The sequence below is a fragment of the Leucopleurus acutus genome, assembly GCF_964270905.1.
Source record: "Leucopleurus acutus genome assembly, chromosome: 11".
NCBI classification, from domain to species: Eukaryota; Metazoa; Chordata; class Mammalia; order Artiodactyla; family Delphinidae; genus Leucopleurus; species Leucopleurus acutus.
Genome location: NC_139152.1, coordinates 6,565,178 through 6,583,264, shown reverse-complemented (window position 1 = coordinate 6,583,264; position 18,087 = coordinate 6,565,178). Strand labels below are relative to the sequence as shown.

At 52.9% G+C, this 18,087-nt stretch overlaps 1 protein-coding gene across 1 annotated transcript in view; it reads left to right on the top strand.

Moving 5' to 3' along the window:
• VWF (von Willebrand factor) overlaps nucleotides 1–18,087 on the top strand; it is a 136,653-nt gene that overhangs the window by 28,154 nt on the left and 90,412 nt on the right. The window contains exons 7-10 of the mRNA XM_082849290.1: nucleotides 8,997–9,213; nucleotides 10,517–10,639; nucleotides 11,530–11,641; nucleotides 12,485–12,531. Coding sequence (XP_082705416.1) covers nucleotides 8,997–9,213; nucleotides 10,517–10,639; nucleotides 11,530–11,641; nucleotides 12,485–12,531 — 499 coding nt within the window. The remainder of the gene's footprint in view (nucleotides 1–8,996; nucleotides 9,214–10,516; nucleotides 10,640–11,529; nucleotides 11,642–12,484; nucleotides 12,532–18,087) is intronic.

Sequence of the window (18,087 nt, the reverse complement as noted above, 5' to 3'; positions counted from 1 at the left end):
TGACCTTGGCCACTCTGCCTTTGGGGGTCTAGCCTCATGGCAGAGATCAGGGGCTGCCACAGGGTTTCAGCATTTCCCTCAGATTAAGCAGATGCAAATGCATCCCTAACCCATCAGCCTCAGAATCCTTCCATGAAACATTTCCTAAGTGGCTTTCTTTCCCTTCTCCTCCTCCCTGGCGAGGCCAGGAACCTGAAGGTGCCCATCAGCACGTATTTACTGAGATGTTTTGTATCTTAACTCTGTGCAAGTCAGATTTGCAGTCTCACTCAGAGACAAGACACATAGGAGATACTGATGCAAACAACACATGACAGAGAACAACACAAATGCCATTTTGGGTTAGTAAAGGGTGAAGTGGTGCAGCAGCTCTTATCACACAGCTGGTTATCCTTCCTGACCCGGAGCAGGGTGGGTGGAGCTGCTCCAGCCCCAGAGCTTGGACAAACCCCAAAGTGGGAACCGGGGTCGGGAACTCGGCCCTTGTCCTCCCAGCCAGCCGGTCCTGCCCTGATCCCTACTCAGATGCTGCCCAGGAGAACAGGGTGCAGGGAGAGAAGGGTCCTTTGGAGGACTCTGTGGCCATCTCCCTTGGCACTGGGGACTTCAGTGACATATCCAGTTACCCTACTTCTCAAGAGGGCTGAACACCAAGTATCTCAGAGAGAGGAACGTTCAGCTCCACAAAACCCTCCAGTTAGTGGAAATCATGGGGTCTTTTCGAGCCAGATCTTGGAATGTGGGTGGGAATCCAGGCCAGGCAGAAGTATAATTAGAATCAGCAGCCCTCCCCCATCCATCCTTACAGGCTGACCAATGAGAAACTGTGCCCTGCCACAGGGGTGAATTCCTGAGCCCACAGCTTTGGACCGGTTTAGGCCCAGGCGCCTCTGGACCTCCTCCAGGGACAGCCGTGGGACACCCACCCCAGGGCCGGGCTGAACAATCTTGCACTTTATATATTAGCCTCCCCTTTCTTTGTTCACTTCAGACCTAGGAATGCCCCCCTCCCTTCTCCTTCCTCAGCTGTTTGGGAACCAACACAATAGCTAAGCTCCAGATCTCTCGCTGCTGTTTCCTCTCCTCGAGCCCCCATTCCCCTCCCATCTGCCCTTGGGGAGATGAGCTTCTTTTCTCTCCCTCTCCCTCGAATGGGCTTGGCATCTCCAGGGAGGAGGCCTGGTCTTCTCTAATGAACTGAAAATGTGATTAAGTTGGGCTCCAGTTGGGTCTGCACAGCCCCCCAGGCAGGGTGAGGTCATGGCTTCATGGAGCTGGGCTGGCGCTCTCTCGCCAGCCCCTGGCACCCCAGACGAGAGCAGCAGGAAGAGAGAAGTAGCTGATGCTGGGCACTGGAGCCAGGGAGATGCTGGAAGTGAATTAGCTGACCCTCTGTGTTCTCCCTGCCAGAATGGTTTACCAGGGGGCTGAGGAGAAGCCATTTTCGACCTGTTCAGCTAGTATTGACAATAGGCTGATGATAATAGTCACAGGCACTCGATTGCCCTCCCTCTGTAATGTCATTTAGTTTTATTTTGCAGCCAAGTCTAAGGCAGGAATTGCTCTCTGTGTTAGTTAGGACTAGATTCTCCTGTGCCAGGACACCTAAAGTAGAAACGGCTTACACAGTACAGAAGTGTGTTTCTCTCATTGTCAAGGAGTTCAGCTTGTGTCAGGCATCATGACGACATTCCAGTGTAGGAAGAGAAGCATTGAAAGCAGCTCACCCTCCTTTGGGGGCTGCTTCCAGGGAGTTGCCCATGACACTCCTGCTTATGTCCCGGGGGGTGGGGGTGGGGGTGGGGGTGGGGTGGGGGACAAAGCTTAGTCTCATGGCCACTCCCAGATGCAAGGGAGGCTGAGAAATGGGATCTTTATTCCCAGGGGCTACGTGCCCAGGGGAAGATTGACAACCGAGGGTTTTCTGACTAAAGAGAGAAAGGAGGAATAGATCCTGGGCAACTTTCAGTCTCTTCCATAATCTCCCTCTTTTAAGGGGGAGGGAATCAAGGTTCAGAGAGGGGAGATGATTTTCCTGAAGCCACACGTTTTGTTGGTGATGCGGCTGGTGCTTCTGAAGCCTGCACTCCATCCACTGTGCTGCGCTGTCTCCTCATCTGATTGATAGGAAACAAGGTGGGGAGGGTGGGGGCATCGGGAACATGGAAAGCCAGGTAAACTGCGGTTGGGTGGCAGTGATCTCAGGTGGCCTTGGCCTGCAGTGGCTTGAAGCAGGGTTTCAGTTCCCGGCCTGAGACTGAAGTCAGGCCGTGGCAGTGAGAGTGCCGAAACCTAGACACTAGGCCACCAGGGACCGGTGGCCAGTGACAAGGCCCTGGCCTGTCAGCTGTGTAGAAATGAATTTCCACATAGAGATGGAAAGTAGTGAAACAAGTGAAGTGTTTATTAGGAGGAAAAAGGGTACGTGTGGATAGACACACGGGCGGGCTCAGAGAGAGAATCTTGCCTTTGTGGCAGTTTGAATCACATTTTTTTTTTTTAAAATAATTTATTTATTTATGGCTGCATTGGGTCTTCGTTGCTGCTTGCAGTCTTTCTCTAGTTGAGGTGAGCAGGGGCTACTCTTTGTTGTGGTGCGCGGGCTTCTCACTGCGGTGGCTTCTCTTGTTGCGGAGCATGGGCTCTAGGTGCGTGGGCTCTAGTAGTTGTGGCCCACGGGCTTAGTTGCTCCACGGCATGTGGGATCTTCCCGGATCAGGGATCGAACCTGTGTCTCCTGCATTGGCAGGCAGATTCTTAACCAGTGCGCCACCAGGGAAGCCCTGAACCACTTTTATGGGACATTTCTTCAGGGTTTCCTTTGGCCAATCATCTTGCTTTGCCTGGTTTTCTGAGTACGTATTTGGTTTATCTTAGGGTCCTCCCCTGTGTGCGCACACATCTCTTAGCCAGGATGGATTCTAGCGAAGAGGCTTATGGGTAGGTTGACATCACTTACTACAGGGTGGCACCTCCTCCATTTTTGACCCCCCGCCCCCAGGAGCCTTTCTGCACATGCATAGTCTGGAAGGTCTCCTTGACCTCGAGAATGAGAAATATGTGGTCTCTTATCTGCGCAGGGCTTAGCTTCTCCTCCCTCCTGCTATCTTGGAGATCTGCCCACAGGGTAGAAACTCCAGAGCCTCAGCCTGGGGCCCGTCTGTACAGCCATTGGCAAACTAAACCGGCTGAGAGCCCTTTATGCTCTTGAAAATGATTGAGGACCTCAAAGAGTCTGTTTATCTGGCTTATATCTGTTGATATTTGCCATATTAGATATTAAAATGGAAAATTTTAAACATATTAATTCATTAAAACATGAGAAACATTATACTTAACATGAATACCATCATTTGAATAAAAATAGCTATAAATTCCAAACGAGAAAAATAGTTTGGGGACAAGAATGGCATTGTTTCACGGTTTTGCAAATCTCATTACTGTCTGGCTTGAGAGAAATCAGCTGGATTCTCTCATCCTGTCTGCAGTCAGCCTGTTGTGATACCACACATCATGTAGCCTCTGGAAAATTCCACTGTGCATTTGAGAAAGAATGAGAGCATAAAGGTCAGATAACATCTTAGTGTTGTTAGGAAAATAGTTTTGACCTTGTGGATTTCTGAAAGAATCTTGGGAGTCTGTAGGGGGCCCCTGGACCACACTTAGAGAACTGAGGGCCTACTGAATTCTTTACTCTTTCCTTGCTTCCTGTCCCAAATCTGGAAGGCTGTATGCAGCCTTTCTCCGAGGATTGTGTTCTTGGAAGGGGTCTTCGGGCCTCTGAAGGGCCCGTGAGTGGGAGTGGATGACGTGGTGGTCTCTGAAACAGGTTTATTTCGTGGCTTATGGAGAGCGCAGACCACCATGGAGGGGAGGAGGGGTTTGGTCTGCCTGTCCTTAAAGCCGGGAGATGGGTGGAGACTCTGTGGAGGACCATCCGGCCAGGGGTTCTATAGGTCAGTGGCCCTGGGTGGGTGGTGAGAAGCGAGAGGAAGCCGCCCAGCTACCCAGCAGCCTGTGTCCCTCTGGCCCACCCAACACTGCCGTGCATGGCTGTGCCCGACTCCCACAGACGACGGGGCGCAGGAGACAAGCCTGCATCGTGGGTGGAACCCAGGCCTGCTCACCAAACCCTGCAGTGGATGGAGTGGCCTGGGGTGAATCAGAGAAAGGCACCTCCGAGTGCTTCACTCGGGGAATAACAAACAGGGGGTCTGGAGGCACGAGCTTAGGAGAAAATAGAAACTGATTCAAGGAGAGTCCGTAAGGTTGGGGATGTGACAGGGGCCAGAACTAGCTGCGGAGAGAAGCTGAGGCCACTGACCTATGAGAACAGTGTCCCAGGGGCAGCCGTGCCTTTCTTTCCCGGGGGGTCTGTTGGCAACACCGGGTTTGGCTCAACCGTAATTACTCTGTTCCTCCTCCTGCCTGAACCTGGCTATCAACCTTGCCTGGTGTGGCCTCCCTTCTGCCCTGAAACCAAATCCTGTGTAGCGTGCAGAGCGTGGTTCAGACTGTGCATCCTTCCCTGGTACCCCGGCTGCAGGTTCCTTCCTGCTGCGATTGGCCGCACCACTGGGAAGATGCGTTAAATTGAGACCGCGTCTTCTGGCTATGGAAACACCTGGTGCAGTAGATCAGCTCCCTGAGGACAGGAGGGTGTGACTTTCTCATTGGAAACACCTGGTGCAGGTAGAGCAGCTCCCTGAGGACAGGAGGGTGTGACTTTCTCATTGGAAACACCTGGTGCAGTAGATCGGCTCCCTGAGGACAGGAGGGTGTGACTTTCTCATTGTGCTCATGACTGTTGATCCAGCACTTTGTTGTTGCCTGCTATGTGCGTCTTGGGGGATACAGCTCCTGTCTTTGAAAAGCCTGCAGGGAAGTGGGTAAGACGGCCCCAGAAATCAGGCAAGAGTAGATGCACCCAGAGGCCCGTGGGAGCATCTAACTCCAGGACCAAGTCTGCTTGCTTTCTATTGTGGGCCTTGCCTGGCACAGTGCCTGGACATAGTAGGTGTGCAAGAAATTGAATGAGACATTGGGGTGCGTTCAGGAACGCATCAGTAATGTGGGACATGGGGAGGGGGAGGGGTGAGCCAGGGCGGGAGGCTGGGCTCAGACCATGGAACGCCAGGCCTCCCTGCCTCCCTCACGTGCTGGAACTTTGCCCTCCAAGATGGGGTGGGACTTAGTCACACTTACCTTTTCTATTGACCACATGGCCAGTGCTTGCTGAGCAGAGGTTTGTTCACCGCCTACTGGTCTGTGTCTCTTCACTGGCTCTGAAAGGACATCATAGCTCCATCTTGGACTTGGGTCCACGGAGATGTCCTGTCTCGGGACCTGGCCTGGCAGGGCTGCCTGTGGTGGATCAGGGAAGAGATCTCTGGGAGGCAGAGATGGCAGGCTAGGTGTGTCACCCTCTGCCACTGCGGGGTGAGGCCGGATGGGCTGCAGGGGCTGGTAGACGTCTGGAAGTCCTCCCTGACCTTCACACTGTGGTCACCCTAGTGACCAAGCTCAGGCCGGGGCTGACCAGAGGAAGGATGGAAAGACAGACTTTTCCTAGAAAACAGCCTTCTTGCTAAGGCTTTCTGTAAACCATTTAATACCTCCAGGGACCTCCCGGGAAATGTGCTGGAGTACTGTTCCTACTTTTCCTTTGAGCAGGGAGAAGACAAAGGTGGGCCAGCTGGAGACGGGCCATGCTGGACTCTGCACCCCCCGGCTCTCAAAGGGTGAGGGGGTGCCTGGACTCCTGGTTCTGTGTCCACCGAGGTGCCTGGTGCCTGTGCCTGTGAGAGCTGGTCCTGTGGTGCAGGGACGGCTCTAAGCCACTGTCCTACAGCCCAGGCGGTGGCAGCAATCACTAGAAAAAACCCATGGCGTTGCCTTTGGGAGCTCTTTTTCTGGTTCCAAATTGTATGGGGGGCAAGAGGTGGGCAAGAGCCACGGCCCTGGCCCTTCTGGGGTGCCCTCTGCTGCCCTGTGAGGGTCCAGTGACCTCACTTTCTGAGGGGCATTTCTGATGGGCCGGGCAGTGTGACACAATGGAAAGAACCAGACACAGGCCTCAGCCTCCTTCCCTGAGTCTCACTTGCCAGTGAGGATGGAGATTCTTAGACCTGCCCATTAGAAAGAGGAGTGGGTTCCTCCCTGAGCCCCCACGTCATTCTGGAGGAGTGTGACCCTCCCAGATAAAAGAGCAACAAGAGCAGCCCTCTGTTCACCAGGGAGCCCCCAAATACTAGTGAATTGATAATGTTGCCGTGGCAACCATTCATCCCCGTACAACCCAGGTAGATGGAGAAGGGGAAAGGGACAAAGATGTCCTTCTGTCCTGCTGGTGACCTGCTCACCATTCTGACGCTAAACCTAATGGCAGGAAGGACAGTGGAAGAACTCTCTTTGGTGGCCAGGATGTCCATGCCGATGACGACACGGGTTCACCATTTCTTAGGCTAACCTTTTACATGCATTATTCCATTCGGTCTTCGTTTCAGTCTTTTCAGATAGGCACTGTTATCATTGTCCCATCCACAGAGGAGGCGGGGTTGAGTAAACAGCCAGGGTCACACAGCCAGCACACGGAAGAGGCAGAAGCTGGGCCTGGGGCTGTGAAGTCCCAGCAGGTCCTGGGCAGGACCCTCCCTGGCATTGTATTCAGAAACCTCAGTTCCCCCGTGTGAAGCGCTCAGGTGGCCCGTGGAAGGACACTTGTCGTCACCCGAGGCCTCTGTGACACGGGACCCACGGCAGCCGACTTTGTTCATCGGCTGCTTGCTTGGCGCCAGGCTCCACGTGCCCACCTGTGAGACAGTGTCTGTGGTTGGTATTCCCGTCTCACTCCAGGATGCCTTTCTCCCATGAGGGACGAGGCTTGCCTCCCTCCCCGCCATTAGGCAGTGGCAGAGCTGGGCTTTAGCCTCTGCTTTTTCTCGGCCACGCAGGGAGGTAGCTCAGAAGGGTGGGGCCGTGGAGGGAGGGAGAGCTGCTCTCAGCCACGGCTCCCGACGTGCAGAGCTGCCGGTTGTCCTGCCCACAAACCTGCCCGCTGCAGCGGCTTTGCGATTCAGCAGCCCACGCAGCTGCTGCTTTTCTGAGGTGCATAGGGAAGCAGCTATGCCCAGCTGCTTGGGCCACCTGGCCCTGGAGCTCCCCGGGTCCACCCCAGGGCCTGCAGCGATCAGGGGCCTGGTTCTGATGGCAGACTGTATAGGCTGGGCAGGGATAAGACACAGGTTTCCCTAGGACCGCAGCATGGCCCTGGTGCTTCCCCAGGTGGGTCTTCTGGGTGTTGAGTGTTGCGCACTGGGTCAGATTTCTATTCCTCCAGAGGCCACGGGCCTGGCTCCTCTGGCTCTTGATTTACACAGCTTTGCTCTGACCACCCCTTGTACAGTTTGAGCAGATTGGATTTCCCTCTTCTCAAAACCGGTCACTTCTTTCCTTCTTTTACTTCCCCTTTACGAAAGCCGATTTGCTAGGACTTACCCTCCAGGGCTCAGCCCTTCCTTCAGGTGCTCTCGTACTCCTTTCATTTTAGCTGAAGTCCTTTCACAAACAGCTGGCTTCCATTCATTTGGAGAGCATGTCTATGCATGAAAGGAATTATGCACCCGGTGGGGATCACTAATAGCAACAATACTGTGTTGTGTTAAATCTAAGACAAAGTGTGATGTCAATTGTAAGATGCACCCAATTTCAGAGATATTACGTCATGAAAAAGATGTGCATTTAAATTACTAAAAGCACAGGGCTTCCCCGGTGGTGCAGTGGTTGAGAATCCGCCTACCAATGCGGGGGACATGGGTTCAAGCCCTGGTCCGGGAAGATCCCGCATGCCGTGGAGCAACTAAGCCCGTGTGCCACAACTACTGAGCCTGTGCTCTAGAGCCCTCGAGCCACAACTACTGAGCCCATGAGCCACAACTACTGAGCCCACGAGCCACAACTACTGAGCCCGCATGCCACAACTACTGAAGCCCACATGCTACAACTACTGAGCCCACGTGCCACAACTACTGAGCCCGCGTGCCGCAACTACTGAAGCCCACGCACCTAGAGCCCATGCTCTGCAACAAGAGAAGCCACCGCAATGAGAAACCCACGCACCGCAACGAAGAGTAGCCCCCACTCGCCGCAACTAGCAAAAGCCTGTGCACAGTTACGAAGACCCAACGCAGCCCAAAATAAATAAATAAATAAATGAATGAGTGACCAAAACACAGAATGCAGAGATGCTCACAAATACGGTGTATGGGGAGGGTTTTGTGCTAACGTGTGTCCAGGAGTCGTCAGTGAGAACCATTCCAAACCTGCCTGTGTCGTGGGGTCGAGGTTGGCAACCAAGTGATAAAACCCAGGAAGAGTCCTTGCCTGGCAGCGCCCTGGCACACACCATAGAGTCCTGGCGTGTTGTTGCTGATGGGAGCTGGTCCAGTCTTGTCCCAGGGATCCTCTGGGGAAGGTTTGCTCAACTGCATCCCTGACACACCGAGTTTAAATCTCTGGATGAGGCCCGGGAAGCTCTACTTTATAAACTCCTTGTGGCACCCCCCTCATCTCTGGTGGAGGAACCAAGGCCGGGGAGGGGAGGGGGCCGGCGCGTGCGGAGCAGATGCTGACTGGCCTTCCTGGCCTCTGAGCCGTGTGGCCTCCATGAGAACTTCAAGTTCAGCTCCTTTCATGAGTGTCCCTCTGCTCTTTCCCTTCAGAGGACACTGCCTTCCAGTGGAGGTCAGGGCCCTGGCCTCTGCATTTGCAGGGTTCAGTCTAGGAGGTCGCCCTGGTCTCGGGCTGCCCCATCAAGCAGGGGTCCGACAGTGTTCCACTGACTGGACTGTTGCGTTTGACAGATGTTGACAAGCACCTACTAGGTGTGAGCGAGCATGCTTGGGTTTCCGGGCAGGGTGGGTCTCCAAGCACCAAGGTCAGGGGATGCCAGGCTGCGTGGGCGGCGCCCTCGCTGAGGTGGCCTCTCCCTCCTGCAGGGCCTGTGGGAGCAGTGCCAGCTTCTGAAGAGCGCCTCGGTGTTCGCCCGCTGCCACCCCCTGGTGGACCCCGAGCCTTTCGTGGCCCTGTGTGAGAGGATGCTGTGCACGTGTGACCAGGGGCTGCTGTGCGCCTGCCCTGTGCTCCTGGAGTACGCCCGGGCCTGCGCCCAGCAGGGGATGCTGCTGTATGGCTGGACGGACCACAGCCCCTGCCGTGAGTCAGCATGGGACCCCCACCGGCGGGGGTGAGCGGTGTCCGTCCGGCTGTCACACCCCAACCAGCCAGTGCCTGCCAAGACCCACATCCCGGGAACCAGTTCCTGCCTGGATCCTGCTCTGTCCCCTGGTCACAGAGCAAGTCCCCTCCCTAACGGCTTTGAGGAGGCTTGAAAGGCCCCCCTAAAAGCCCCCGCGTCACTTCTCCTGCCTCTGTCCTCACTCCCCGTCTTCCTCCCTTGCCCGTGAGCAAATCCATCCCCTGGACTCAAAAACCGTTCCTGGCTCCGAGGGGAATCGCAGCAGTTAAAGTCTGAACTGACTGGGAGCAGGGCGGTGGCCGAAGTGTCCCCGGGGTGATCTTGGGATCCTGGCAGGCTTTTATCAAGTTCCTCCCTTTCATTTAATCCCTTCTCTCTTCCGGCGGGTGTCACCATCCCTCCCCCTCTCCCTCTAATCTCGTGGGTCCCTAGTCATTGTCATTGTCGCCACCCCCAAATTATCCTGATTAAGTACGAGCTTCTCCAGTCACCTTGCAGGCAGCCTCCTGTCCCCGCCGTGACTTCCCACAGATCACAGGGGGCGCAGACTGTGGAGGGGAGCAGCCCAAATGCTTACGCTGCACGCATGCGTGTTTTTCAGCTTATAAATCAGAGCTGTCCATCTTTGCTGCGGGGTGTGAGGAGGGTGGCTATTGGCAGCAGCGTTCTCCTCTGGAAGGGGGAGTGGCTGATTTTTTAGGTCTTTGAAGAAAGGATGGGGAGATGCCTGAGGTATCTTGGAGGACAAGTGGTTTGGGAGGCTGGGATGCTCTGGCCCTTCTGGTCCTTCAGCCTGAGCGTCAGTCAGCAGCAGGTGAAGAGAAGAGAGAAAGGAGGGCTGTCCTTGTCCATGAGGGGCTGGGTCCAGCGGGAGGACGGAGGCTCAGGTGATGCGGCTGCCAGGGCTGTCCTGCCTCAGTGGACATAGATAGAAATGAACATGCCTTGTGTGGGGCGTGGCCGTGAGGCTGCGTGCCCAGTGTTGGGTGGGGCATCTGACTGGGCCCTATTTCTTGAGGAAGAGGAACCCTCAGAGGAGGGATGGGATGGAGGACACCATTCACCCCTTGCTTGGCCTTGGGGGCCTTGCATTTTCAGCTGGGGACGTTGGCCCCTGGGGTGCCACTGAGGTGGAGATGGTCCCTGAAGACAGAGGGGGGCAGACAAAGGGGGCACAGGGACTCTGAGCACCACGTGGCTTGTGAGATGCTGCCCTGGAAGGGAACAGCTCCCGGCAGACTCCTGAGTTTTCCATTTCAGGACTGGACTGCCCCGCGGGCATGGAGTACAAGGCATGCGTGTCCCCCTGCCCCAGAGACTGCCGGAGCCTGCACGTCAGTGAAGTGTGTCAGCAGCAGTGCGTGGATGGCTGCAGCTGCCCTGGTAATGACTTCCCACTTCACTTACAGATCTGAGACCTCGCCGGTGCCCTTGGCTTGGGGAAGCCGGATGAAGGCCACCTGTGCTTGTTCCCCATTGCCGACATCAGAGGCCTTTGATTTATTTTTTAAAGGTCCTTGTATGGAGTGATGAGGATCGAGCTGGTATTTATTTCTAATTTATGTTTTCCTGTTGCACTGTATCCATGAAAGCACGTGTGTCTGGGGAATAGAAGGATGGTCTGGGCTCCAAGAGTGACTTTGTTTGGGGAGCACGTGGCCCTATCTGAGCTGCAGTGTTTTCTCAGTTAAGAGTCAGGGAATTGTCTGGGAGAAAGATAGTCTCAACTGTTTCCTAGGTTTGTCGTGTAAGCTCAGCTGAAAAAGAACTTTGCATCAGGAAGTCTTTCTCAGGAGAGACCTTGTGAGCTTTGTTGAAAAGTTCTGGTTAAGTACTGAGAGTGAGTCTTGTGTGTTTTGACTCACGACTTCTCTACTGGAGGAACTTGAACAAAACCCTTGCCTCCGTTTCTTCATCTGATAGGATGGAGATAAATCATCTTCCCCCTCTCTCCCACTGCATTGCTGTGAAAGATAAACATAGCACAAGTTCTTTGAGCTTCCTGGAAGAAGCCTTCAGGCTAGACTCACGGCTTCCCTACTGGAAGGCCTTTGAACAAACCTGTTTCCCCCATTTCTTCGTCACTAGAGTGGAGATAAATAGCCCTCCTCGCTCTCATTGCAAACCGTGAGTGAAAGATAAGCATCGCAGAAGAGTCCTTTGAGCTTCCTGCAGGAAGCCCTGAGTTGATCACCCCGGGGGCTTCTGTGGTTGTGAGATGAGTAATGATGATGCCAAGGTCGAGTCTTTTTGCCTTGTTCCCCTTGACCCAGAGGGACAGCTCCTTGACGAAGGCCGCTGTGTGGAAAGTGCCGAGTGTTCCTGCGTACATTCTGGGAAGCGGTACCCTCCGGGCACCTCTCTCGAGAGAGACTGCAACACCTGGTAATTGGGGCCAAGCAGTGTGGTCTGCGAGAGCTGCCCGGGTCTGTGGGAGGGGCAGCTGGGCCGGCAGGGGCAGTGAGGGCACCGGCAGGTAGAACAGGACCTGGCCTGGGCTGGGGGTGGTTTGGGGAAGGGTGTGGAGGCTGATGATGGGGAGCAAGGATTATATACAGATCGGCCTGGATGAGGGGAGCTGGGGGTGGTGGTGAAGGCCCCTTCGCGTGCAGACAACATCTCTAGCTTTCCCCCCAGCCATGCTTTAATAAGTGACTCTCTCTCCCTGTTGCCTCTGCTTTGCTTGAGCCGTTTCCTCCAGAAGCCCCTCTGGTGTTCCCTGGGCTGGGTCTGTCTGTCCCCTGCAAACGGGGAGAGGAGAATGCCTCCAGACCTCTTCGCTGGCTACCTTTCCCTACTGGGCAGTCTTGCAGGAGTCTCAAGGGCTGCCCAGCATGGGCCAGGGTGTTACCCCTGTCAGCAGCCCGCCCTTCCTCCGGTCTTCTACCAGCTGTGTGTGTGTACGCATATGTGCGTGCGCGCGCATGTGTGTGTGTGTGTGTGTGTGTTTGGAATTTGACTTAGTGCCTGGGTAGACCCCCTAGGTTTCCCTCTTCTTCTATCTGTCTGTTGGGGTTTCTTCCCCTTGGCATTGTCTCCATGATTCCTCTGTGGCCAAAGCCCCTTCCTGTATACCTTCAGCCTCATGAAGCCCCCTGAGGCGTGAGCGCCTTTCTTCTCTCAGACCTCTCCCCTGGGGCTGTGGGATGGGCAGTGCACTCTCTAAATCCATTCAGGGATGCCTGCGTTTGCAGACCCACCTGTAACCCGTGCTTCTCTCCCCAACAGCATTTGCCGAAACAGCCAGTGGGTCTGCAGCAATGAGGAGTGTCCAGGTAGGTGAGCTTCCCCTCCCCTCTGCCCTCCTCCCAGTGGAGAGGTACAGCCTCCCTTCCTAGACTTGGGAGGACCACCTGGCCAGGCAGGGAAAGGTGGTCTCTGCACAGGTTGGATGCAACCCCCGACCACAGCTCCAGTGCAGAACCAGCTGTGCTAACCCTCTCCTCCCGGGACCAGCAGAGGGAGGTCCCCCAGCAACCTAAAGGGGAGACTGCACCTGGGAACCCTTTCATTGTCCTTTTCCCTTCACCTGTTTGCCCAAAGGATTACGGTTGAACATGCTGTGAAAACTGCAAGGTCACAGGTGACTAAACAAAGATGAAGCAAATTCCTTGGAAAATTAAGAGGAAGAAGGGCCTGGTAATTCTTTAAGCTAGAAGTGAGAAATTTCTGGAATTTTCTGGAATGCCTTATCCAAAGATCTTGGGAGGATCCAAGAGCTAGGAAAACCAGGTCACTCAATGATCCCTCCTACCCTGTCCCTGCCCTGGAAAATCTATTTAGGAAAAGTTTCCTTATAATTTCTGCCCTTTACTTTCTCCTCTGTTTAGCCCCAACTCTATTCTATCTACTGCAAATTTTACCCATTCAAAGCTCCCTCTGCCTCACCTTCCCGATGACCCTGGCTCTTCTCCTGATGCTTCTCCCCTTTTGGTCAGTCGTGTGATGTTTGCTATGTGTTAGGCATGGTGTTCAGTACTTTACATGTATTACATCATCACCACAACCTATGAAGAAGGTGCAATTTATTCTCATTTTACAAAGGAGGAAACAGATCCAGAGAGGTTAAGTAACTCACCCAAAGTCACACAGCTGCTATGAGACAGAGACAAGATTCAAACTCACAACCACCTGACTTCTATTTTGCCTTTCCCTTTACTCTCCTTCCTAGTGCTCGATCCATCCCTTTGCAGGAGGATCATTGCCATCGTTCATGAACCCTGGAGAGGCCCCATGCTTAGTTAAAGACCATCTCAGCCTCATTCAAAGGCTGGATACTACTTTGGGATCCCCATGTTTGTAGATTGCAATAAAAGACTGCAAGGCAAATAGCCAAATGATAGGCTCCCCTCCTGTTGGCCCCAAGAGACCACATTGGCTTTGGTGGGCTGGCAGGAGGTTGAGCTTACATACCTGGGATCATATTTGGGGTCTGTGGCTTTAGAGTCACTTAGGACTTATCCAGTGCCCACTATACTGGGAAAATTCTGGAACTAGATGGAAACTAGATGGAAAGTGAGCCCCAGGACTTAGTCAATTAGTCTGGCCCAGGGATGGCCAACCAGCCGTTTATCTTCTGTGCAGTTCTTGAAGGAAGCACAAAGAACAAAAGATGCTCTTGTAAGTGGTATCAGTGCTCCAATTTAACATAATCATACCCTGTGAAAGACCTAAAGAGTCATTTGAAAGCCATGAGGTCGATGTGATGGACCTGTGAAAAAACTTTTAATATCTAGATAATAAGCATTTATTGTGTAAGATCTATGAGGTACAGTGGGTGGAATTAGGAATTTAGCTTACTGTGTTTTGTCAGATTGACTACTAGATTAGGAATTCTTAATAACAACTTCCTATAGGGAGGGTCTTCCTTCCATCCATCCATCCAACCATCCATCCATCCATCCATCCATCCACCCACCCATCCGTCCATCCATCCACCTACCCATCCATCCATCCATCCATCCACCCATCCATCATGTATCCATCCAACAATTATTTAAAAACCCACTGTGTACATGATGGAATGCTTAATCTGGAGTAGACAATGTAATCCCCTAGTCTTCAGTTCAAAATTTGGGTGGTAACTTTGCTGAGGATGCACGAAATTTTCTTGATGCCTTGATGGGAAGAGAGCTAGTTCCAACTCTGAGGTCTACTGAGTGGTTTGATATTGTGCCAACACAGCCAATAACCTCTTGCTCTGCACGTTCAAAGCCCTGACCCTCTTCTTCTAGATCTGGAGCTTAGTTGGTCCTTGCCTCCCTGTCCATTTCTACCTGTAGCACACAGCATATTTCTACACCTGCCGAGAGTCAGCTGGCAGGGGGGCTGTCTTATCTCCCAGGGTGAAGATTGCTGGCAGAGCTTCTGATGGGAAGGTTCTGGAAGGGGATATGTCTGGCTCTGCTAGTAAAGCAAAGAGCAGGCTGGGGCTTCTCTGCAGTCCCTGGAGGAGCTGACATTGTGATTCTTAGAAATAGAGATCTGGGTTTTGATTCCCTGGAGTAAGATGAGAGTGTACTAGTTGTCTATTACTGTATAACAAAGGGCCCCCAAACTTAGCAAACAACAAACATTTATTATCTCAGAGTTTCTGTACGTCTGGAATCTGCGTGTGGCTTAGCTGGGTACCTCTGGTTCAAGATTTCTCATGAAATTGCAGTCAAGTTGTTGACTGGGGCTGTGGTCTCATCTGAAGGTTCCTCTGTAGTGAAGGGAATCACTCGGAAGCTCACTCATGTGGTGGTGGCCAGGCCTTGGTCCCTCACCTTGTGGATCTCCCCTTGGGGCTGCCTCATGACATGACAGCTGGCTTCCTCTAGGGTGAGTGGCCTCAGAGAGAATGAAGCAGAACAGCCAAGACAGAAGCCACAGTCTTTTACAAACCTGCTCTCCAAAGTGGCATCTTTCACTTCTGCTGTATTATATTTGCTAGAAACAAGACCACATGTCCAGCCTGCATTCAAGGTGAGGGCATCACACAAGATGTGAATACAGGAGGTGGGGACCATGGAGCGGGGGGACCTTAAAGTCTACCTAGCACAGAGAACCTCATGTTTGGGAGGTTCACTGAGGTTCAGTTCAATCACTGAGGAGAGCGTCGGTCTGCATGGAGAGGGGCTGGAGCTTCTGTTACAGGTTCCTTAGGCCTTCACTGCTCCTGGCACACCTCTGTTCTGGTTAGGATTAGGGCAGCCCCAGGTGCCTGGGGCTCTGCTAATTTAGTTTCCACTGAATCATAAATGTTTGGTTGGGATCAATGAGGAAGGAGCATCCTGTTAATAGGGACTATTCCTCAAACAAATAAAGCTGTGGTGACAGAATTTCAAACTCCTGGCGGAAGAGTGTGGAAGATACTCTGCTGGAGCTGGGAAGTTTATTTGAGGCCCAAGTCCTATGAACGTGGAAAGGTAGCGTGGTCCTGGGCCTGGGAGCGTGAGCTGTGGACTCAGCCTGGTAGGAGTTCCAGTTCCACCGCTTACCAGCTGGGTGACTTTTGGCAAGCTGCTTAACCACTTGCAGCCTCAGTTTCCTCATCTGTCAAATAGGATGATAACAGCAGCTTCATCCCATGAGAGCTGTGGTTACTTGACACACAGCAAGTACTCGGTAAACATTAGGTGTTTTCATCGTCACAGCCACAGCTGTTTCATTAAGCAGGGTCAGAGAAGGATGGAGACACGAAGGAGCCCGGGATGGGGAGGGGTGGTGCAAAGCAGGGTGCGGCTGGGACAGGTGGGGCACGAGGCAAGACAGAGCCTGAGCCTTCCCTGGGCTTGGTGGCATGGAGGCCCACGTTGGGGTTCCTGGAGTGTCACCAGACCTCCTTCAGGCCAGACCATGCGTCGCCTTTTCCTCTGCTTTCTCCACGTCCAGACCTGGATGTACCTGTGCTCCTCGGCACTTGCCACGTGTGCCCAGTATCCCCATGAAATGAAGCTTATTGGAAACGGCAGCCACCCCATACGGCAGTACTGGCCGGTGTCAAGTACTATGAACTCTGGAGTCTGACGGAACGCCCACGTTCAAATTCCTCTTGGGCCACTCTGGGGCCTTGGGCGAGATTTTCTCTGTGCCTCAGTTTTCTCTTCTGTAAACTGGGAATAATAATGCCAGCCTCACCAGAGCAGTAAATGAGGTAGTGCCCATAGAGCACTTAGAAATGCATCTTGCATGTTTGGTTGAGATTATGTTAGTGTGATTTAGAGGCAGGCTTTGGTGAACATTTATGCTGGGAGGAAGCCTGAGTTGCTTTGCAGAAGGCCTGTGGACTGGCCTTTCTGTAGCCGCATGGAAAAGGGTAGAAGCCAGTGAGCTGAGCAGAACAGCCCCATGGAGACTCCCTTCCTGCAAACAAAGGGGCTTATTTAGAAGAGGTAACATGTTTCCATAAATGAGAGACTTTTTTTCTCTTCTTTTTTCCGTGAGGGAGGATTCTTATTCATGTAGTGGACTCGCTTTAACTCCTGGCTGTTCTTGGTTTTATGCTATTTGCTGTTTTAAGAATCACCTGCCTTGCATGCATTCACCGAACTTTTATTGCCCACCTGCTGCGTCCAGTGGTGGCCAGCGGCTTGTCAGGCTGCCTTTTGCTGACCAGCTGGCTGGGAATGTCTTGGGCATCCTCTTGGCAGAACTTGGGCATCTTGGGGACCTCTGGGCAGAGAGAGCTTGGGCGAGTGTCAACGTGTGGCCCATTCTTCTGGCTCCTGTTCCAGCCCCCAGGCCCACGGCTCCCTAGCACCCCACTCAGCTGTCTTCCGGAGTTTCCCGTGTGGTCAGCCCCATCCCTCAATTGTACCAAGGAGATAAGCTAAATATAATACAGTATTTAGATTTCTGATTCCCGAGAAACTCCAGAATGCCAATCAGGGGGAGGTCAGAGCAGGAAATCAGATCAGAGGATTAGATTCTGACCCAGAAGTTTTGCTTTCAAATGTTTGCATATTTTCTCGTTGACCCCTCTTTTCCTGAGCATTGTCAGAGATAATGCAAGTTCAATTTCTTACTCAGATAAGAGTGCTGTTGAGAAAACAAAGAGAGGTTGGGGGAGGAATTCCCACCCATCGCACTGCAATGGGGTCAAGACATGTGATAGGGCCGTGTCATCCTGTTTGTAGAATGATGGTGGCTTCCGAAAAATAGCCATTTTAAAAAGACTTTCTTGTGACACCCGTGGATTTGGAATTCCACCGGGGCTACAGTCAGTCGGGATGACCCTGGCCCCTAACTCATTGCCTGTTCTGCTCAGACTTCCACAAACAGTGACCTGTCACTCGTGCCCTTCTTGTGGGGCAATGCAATGGGGAGGCACGATCTGCTTCTACTCACACTTGTGACACCACATGTGTGTGTGTTTCCCCCCGACAACAACCAATCCTCTGACTTTCTGGACACCACCCGGGTGTCCTACAATTCAGTTCAGTTCTGACCCTGACTACCCAGAATTAGCACAGACCCCGCAGGTGAAGGGCTCCATCCACGTGCTCCTGCTTCTGATGGCAGCTATGATAATCGTTAGAATGGCTCACAGAACTCAGGCAAACACTTTACTTACTATTACTGGTTTATTACAAAAAATATTATAGAGGAGACAAATGACCAGCCAGATGGAGATGTACACGGGGTGAGCTCTGGAAGGGTGCTGAGCACAGGAGCCTGTGTCCCTGTGGAGCTGGGGTGTCCTACATGTAAATGTGTTCACCAAACTGGAAGCCCTCCCAACTCTGCTGTTTAATAAGCGTTTTTACGGAGGTTTTACTATATAAGCACGACTGATGATGATTATTTTTTTTAAGATATTTTTGATGAGGACCATTTTTAAAGTCTTT